The sequence below is a fragment of the Brachionichthys hirsutus genome, chromosome 2 (genome assembly GCF_040956055.1).
Source record: "Brachionichthys hirsutus isolate HB-005 chromosome 2, CSIRO-AGI_Bhir_v1, whole genome shotgun sequence".
NCBI classification, from domain to species: domain Eukaryota; kingdom Metazoa; phylum Chordata; class Actinopteri; order Lophiiformes; family Brachionichthyidae; genus Brachionichthys; species Brachionichthys hirsutus.
The window spans coordinates 177198-183197 of NC_090898.1; the positions used below are offsets into that span (position 1 = coordinate 177198).

Below are 6000 nucleotides of genomic sequence, written 5' to 3' on the forward strand. Positions count from 1 at the left end.
GACCCCCCCAGGAGCAGGGGCTGCTATCGGACCCACCTCACTGCAGTACGCTGTTTGATTACTGCTTATAACCTCTGGAGAGTACCCCCCCCCCCCCAAGGCTGCACCAGCAAGAGAGAAATAGAAATGTGGAGGGTGGCAGATGGAACGGAGGCCTTCGACCCCCCCAGGCCTCCTCTGGTGGCCCCCAGAACGTTGAAGAGAACACGAATCATGAGCGCCAGATCACAACAGGAAGTCACCTCAAGGCACTAGCAGGGAAAGACAGAGCCCAACTCGACCCGCAAGAGCAAGAACTCTGGAGGCGGAGGCAAGGAACACTTCCCTTTAACAGGCAGAACCCTCGGACAGAACCCAGGCTCACGGTGGACGCGTTACAATTCTCTCTCTCTCGTGAATTCTTTCAAAAGCGTCTATTATCAAACGCATTTTCAGACATGAAATGGATTCTTGAAACCAGTTACTGCACAAGGGGGTCTGATCTGAAACTCTTTTTAGGTTCCGAGAACCAAGGTTCAAGGAACCTATTGTTTTTTGAGAAATTATTATTATTATTTTCAAATGGCTTTTTGAGGCACTTCCCGGGCACCTAGAGGTGTCGAAACCATATAGGAGTGTCACATCTGGTGTCTAGTTTCTAAATCTGGAATTTGATTGGAATTGGATATGGCTTGGGGGCTCCATAGCGCCACCTGAAGTCGGCTTTTCTCCGAAAAGGTGCTCGGATCGTCGCGAAATCCGAGTACGTCGTACCTCTGGGGGTCCCGAGGCTAGTAAATATTTTTGAGATTTTATACGCAGACAGGAAGTCAGCCATCTTGGACGGCGTGCGAAAATTTGAAATGTACGAACGCGTTTTTGAGGACTTTAGGATCGATGAAAACCCACGAAACTTTATGTGCGGGTTCGCAACGGTACTTACGAGGATTTGATTGTGTAATTTTAACGTTACGTCGCATATTGGCTCTTTGGCGCCCCCTTGATTGTTTTTCCCTTGTAGCGTAGCTTTGACCCCCTCAACATACGCAAAAACTCTTGAAAATCGGTCAGGAGACGGACATCCCCCAACTCGACCGGCTCGTAAAGCGATTGCTCTCGGCGTGTTTCGGGGGCTCCAGAGCGCCCCCTAACGCACGGGAGGCCGTAGTTTGAACGTAGTTTGTCCGATAGTCACGAAATTTGGGGGTAACGTCCAAATCGTCCTTCCAGACATATTTGTAATTGGCTTTCTGTAGCCCCGCCCACCCGGATGTCGGCCATATTGGATTATGTACGTTTTTTGGCATACTTTGACGAACTCCTCCCAGACGCTTTATCGGATTTGCGTCGAATTCGGGTGACGTGATCGTCAAGTACCCGCGACGTTAAATTGCGAAGGGATTTTTGATCGATCAAACGATGAGATCACAGGCCACGTTTGAATGTGCCATTTTCCCATTTTATAGGTCTCGAACTTTGCGATACTCCTCCTAGAGGTTTCGAGATATCGATCTCAAAGTCGGGCGACGGCCTCTCGACTCATTGACGACGCTAAATTGCGAAGCTTTTGTGTTTTCGCCAATCGCTGTTGCCGTGGCTGCCTTGCGAACTTTGATGATTTGCCGTGACGTGCGTGGCTGTCGGAGCTTCACTTTACACGGTCCGACCGTCTCCAAATTTCACACGCTGGATGAGAGTCCAGACCTGAACTCGAGTACATGCCATTGACGGTGATGGTCTCAGCGCCACCTACAGGAACAGGAGCATACATTGTCCGATCGGTCCCAAACTTGACACGCTTCATCAGGGCCACGTCTAGAGGACAAACGCGTGTTTCTGACATTTGTGGATTGCAAATAAGCGCGTACCCCAACCTCTCAAGGCTGCTCGCAGCTTTAATTACACTTGTTTTACAAACACAGGATATGGTGTTATTACCCAAAGTGCACTGGGCTCTGCACGGCAGGGGCATCCTCATCCCTGAGCCAAACCGGAACGGTTGGAGAAGCTTGGGGGGGGGTGAGCACCAACCACGTGCAGTTTAATGAACACCTGCTCCGTCCCACGTTTCTCAAGGCCTCTGGTCCGTGTCCAGGTGCAGCAGCGCCAGCGGTCCCGGTACGTGATGGTGTGTGGGATACTGGCCCCGCCCTCTCGCTGCTCCGAAGCGGCAGGGCATGCGGGCAGACATTTTTTCCATTCTCTTCCTCCAGGAACCTTCGAGAAAACCTCGGAGCTGCAGTTTCAGTTCCCCAGACCAGCTCCCCACTGGGCCCCCGGAGACCCCCCCCCCCCATCACCGGTAAATCCCAGCAGAGGCCAAAGCTGTTTGTCGTTCTAGCAGCCGTTCCTCAGGTAGACCAGGCGGTGGGGCTGGAACGTCTCCCTGCACAGCGGGCACTCCGCCTGGGGGCAGCAAAGAACAGCACATCATTATGGGGGGGGGCAGAGACGGAGTGGAATAAAACAGGCAGCATCGCCTGGTCTCTCGCACCCGACGCCGACTGGGGGGTCAACCGCGGTCCCGTTATCGGACTTCTGCAGGCAGACGCAAACCTCAACTTTGGTTGCTCACAGTATAAAAGCAGTGTCTTACTGTGTCCACAGGGTGGCGCTCCTAAACACCAAGGAGTTGTTCGTCCTCCAGTGACTGCCCCACGCTGAAACCGGAATGCCCGTCATGCAATGTTTACGTCCCGTTGCCAGCAGATGGCGCTAAACACGGACGTTTTCACGTCGGACAGCAGCTCGAACAGCGGGAGACGTTTGCCGTTTCCGTGGCTACAAAACTCTGAGAACTTTCTGCCGTTAAGGCGCCGAGAGCGTAGCGACCAAAGTCAAGTCGATTCTAAGAAACAAAAATAAATACGAAATATCTCCATCTCATTCACACGTGCGATTAAACGGCCTACCGTACTTCTACTGCAGTATTCTCGGGGATATTCAGGTCTCAATATTTAGCGCCTGAGGCACGTTTCCAAGCATCTCGATACTTTAAGGGGATTTTTTACGGCGTTCCAAATATTCTCATTAAAACTTTGTCAAGGCGTTTTAGTCTCACTGGTCGGGACGCCTCAGACTCTCGCCGACTCGATTCTAATTCGCCAGGTAGTGCAGTTCCGGAGGCGGACCTTGGTGACGCACCACCCGGTGATGCACTCCCAGCAGAAAAGGTGCCCGCAGGGCGTCGACGTGGCGTGTCTCCTCCCCTCCAGGCAGAGGACGCAGCGGGGAACGGCGACGCCTTGTGCTCGCCGAGGACTGCGGAAAACAGAAAGAACAGCGGTGGGGGGGGGGGCACTCATCATCATCTTCATCATCGTCATCGTCGTCGTCTGGCGATGGCCACAGAGGAGCTGCACACCAGACAGGACGCCGCGTTTTAAGAATGGCACAGCCACACGGCGGCGCCACTGAGATATCCCTGTGCAGACTATGGATTTGGTTGCCTTGACGACGTCCCCGTGCCACAGATGTCTGGTCCTGCTGCGTACCTGAGCTTCCTGTACAGCTTCCACTCTTGCCTGGCCGTTCGCCTCCGCCTCCAGCTGCTGAGCTGCATCCAGATGTTGACGAGCAGCTGAAGCAGGGACACGACGCCCAGCAGCTTGTAGCAGCTTCGGATGGCGGCCTCGCCGCCGGTCAGCGCCGCCCCTCGCACCTAAACACACACAGTGTTGCAGGAAGCCGGGGATCAACGACGTGGAGGTGTGCTATGACGCAGGAAGACGAGCCTACGTAGCCGATCCCAGCCGCCCTCTTGGACAGGTGATACGTCCTGCCGCTGATGTAGAACAGAGCGATGTGGAGGCGATGCAGGAGGGCCACGCCGTGCCGGAGGAGCAGCACCACAGGGAGGCACGCCGTCCTCCGGGGCTCCGGCAGCGGCGCCAACGCCCTCCGCATCCACCTCCTCAGCATCGCCTCCAGGCTCCACAGCCCAGACGCTGCCCGGTGTCGCCTGACGCCATCGCAGCTCTCCCGCCCGCCGTCCAGCTCGTTCTCCAGGCACACCAGCACCTTGTCCAGGAGGTAAGGGCAGAAGACACGGAAGAGGACAAACACGCCTCGTCTGGCCCGAGAAGGGATTCGACCTCGGCCGGGATCCACCTGAATGATGTTGACGTACTCCTCGCCCAAGGTTTGGCAACCTGGTGAGGAGAGCGATTAAAGCGCGATCAGAAACCACAGCAAGGTGCGCTGGCGAGGCGGAAGCTACCTGAGAGCGTCGTTAAACCGTAGTACGCGAAGTCTGACAGCAGCTCGACCTCCTTCCTCCAGTCCAGCCACAGCCTGGATCCTGGAGACAGCTGAGATCATTGCTTTGCTTTGAAAAACATCCTTTTATTGTCACTGCATCCTGCACCTACTGGCTAGCTACTAACTACCAGCTACCAGCTACTAACTACTAGCTACCAGCTACCAGCTACCAGCTACTAGCTACCAGCTACTAGCTACTAGCTACCAGCTACTAACTACCTGCTACTAGCTACTAACTACCAGCTACCCGCTACTAGCTACTAGCTACCAGCTACTAGCTACCAGCTACCAACTACCTGCTACTAGCTACTAACTACCAGCTACCCGCTACTAGCTACTAGCTACCAGCTACTAGCTACCAGCTACCAACTACCTGCTACTAGCTACTAACTACCAGCTACCCGCTACTAGCTACTAGCTACCAGCTACTAGCTACTAACTACCTGCTACTAGCTACCAGCTACTAGCTACCAGCTACTAGCCACTAGCTACCAGCTACTAGCTACCAGCTACTTGCTAATTGCTACTAGCTACCAGCTACTAACTACCAGCTACTAGCCACTAGCTACCAGCTACCAGCTACTAGCTACTAGCTACTAACTACCAGCTACTAGCTACTAACTACCAGCTACCAGCTACTAGCTACGGGTGATGGAGTCGCCGAAACTTACCAGCAAGCGTGTGCAGAGCAGCGCCGGCCTTGTTCCGCAGGAACGCTTGGTAATAGTCGTCCTTCTGACTGGACCGGATCAGCTGGGACTGGTTTGCGGGGTCGAGGTGCATCTTCGGCTGAAGTAGAAGAACCGCAGTGGCACGCTAACGCATCGATAGAAAGCTAGCTAGCTAGCTAGCTCGCCCAGTCGCGTTTGAAGCGTCGCCTCAACGAGATCACGTGACCAACGGAGCGGCAACATAAACAAAACCAGCTCGTCTCCAACTCCTCTTCTTCTTTGGCTCCCTTTTCTTCTTCTGCTGTTTAATGGCGGTTGTGGCGCAGCTTTTACGTCCGCCACTGCCACCGTTTGTGGGAGTGGAGACAGGTTCAGCGCCCCCCAGCTGCCAATGGTTTCTCCTGCTTATCTGCTCGCATCCCGGGTTCACCACGCTAGCCACATAAATGGGATCCTTTCCCCTCCTTCATTAGATCTAAATGCTCGCTAGCCACATAAATGGGATCCTTTCCCTCCTTCATTAGATCTAAACGCTCGCTAGCCACATAAATGGGATCCTTTCCCTCCTTCATTAGATCTAAACGCTCGCTAGCCACATAAATGGGATCCTTTCCCTCCTTCATTAGATCTAAACGCTCGCTAGCCACATAAATGGGATCCTTTCCCTCCTTCATTAGATCTAAACGCTCGCTAGCCACATAAATGGGATCCTTTCCCTCCTTCATTAGATCTAAACGCTCGCTAGCCACATAAATGGGATCCTTTCCCTCCTTCATTAGATCTAAACGCTCGCTAGCCACATAAATGGGATCCTTTCCCCTCCTTCATTAGATCTAAACGCTCGCTAGCCACATAAATGGGATCCTTTCCCCTCCTTCATTAGATCTAAACGCTCGCTAGCCACATAAATGGGATCCTTTCCCTCCTTCATTAGATCTAAACGCTCGCTAGCCACATAAATGGGATCCTTTCCCTCCTTCATTAGATCTAAACGCTCGCTAGCCACATAAATGGGATCCTTTCCCTCCTTCATTAGATCTAAACGCTCGCTAGCCACATAAATGGGATCCTTTCCCCTCCTTCATTAGAT

General features: G+C 53.4%; 1 protein-coding gene across 2 annotated transcripts; it reads right to left on the reverse strand.

Moving 5' to 3' along the window:
- Window positions 1-1856: 1856 nt before the first annotated feature.
- pex10 (peroxisomal biogenesis factor 10) lies at window positions 1857-5184 on the reverse strand. 2 transcript variants are annotated; one of them, XM_068748569.1, is made up of 6 exons: window positions 4911-5184; window positions 4199-4279; window positions 3718-4130; window positions 3474-3640; window positions 3124-3240; window positions 1857-2385 (listed from the first exon to the last, which is right to left on the reverse strand). In XM_068748569.1, the coding sequence occupies exons 1-6, from the start codon at window positions 5020-5022 to the stop codon at window positions 2331-2333; spliced, it is 945 nt and encodes a 314-aa protein (XP_068604670.1). In that variant the 5' UTR covers window positions 5023-5184; the 3' UTR covers window positions 1857-2330. The 2 variants fall into 2 exon arrangements, with proteins under 2 accessions (XP_068604670.1, XP_068604662.1); XM_068748561.1 differs by having other exon boundaries at window positions 3111-3240.
- Between the last annotated feature and the right edge of the window lie 816 nt (window positions 5185-6000).

What these genes read in the sequence shown, in the direction of transcription:
- pex10 (XM_068748561.1), bottom strand. Translation starts at nt 5,022, where the DNA reads ATGCACCTCGACCCCGCAAACCAGTCCCAGCTGATCCGGTCCAGTCAG. An exon ending in TGCTCTGCACACGCTTGCTG is followed by an intron (nt 4,280 to 4,910) that starts GTAAGTTTCGGC and finishes AGCTGTCTCCAG; the next exon opens with GATCCAGGCTGTGGCTGGAC. An exon ending in GGGCGGCTGGGATCGGCTAC is followed by an intron (nt 3,641 to 3,717) that starts GTAGGCTCGTCT and finishes GTGTGTGTTTAG; the next exon opens with GTGCGAGGGGCGGCGCTGAC.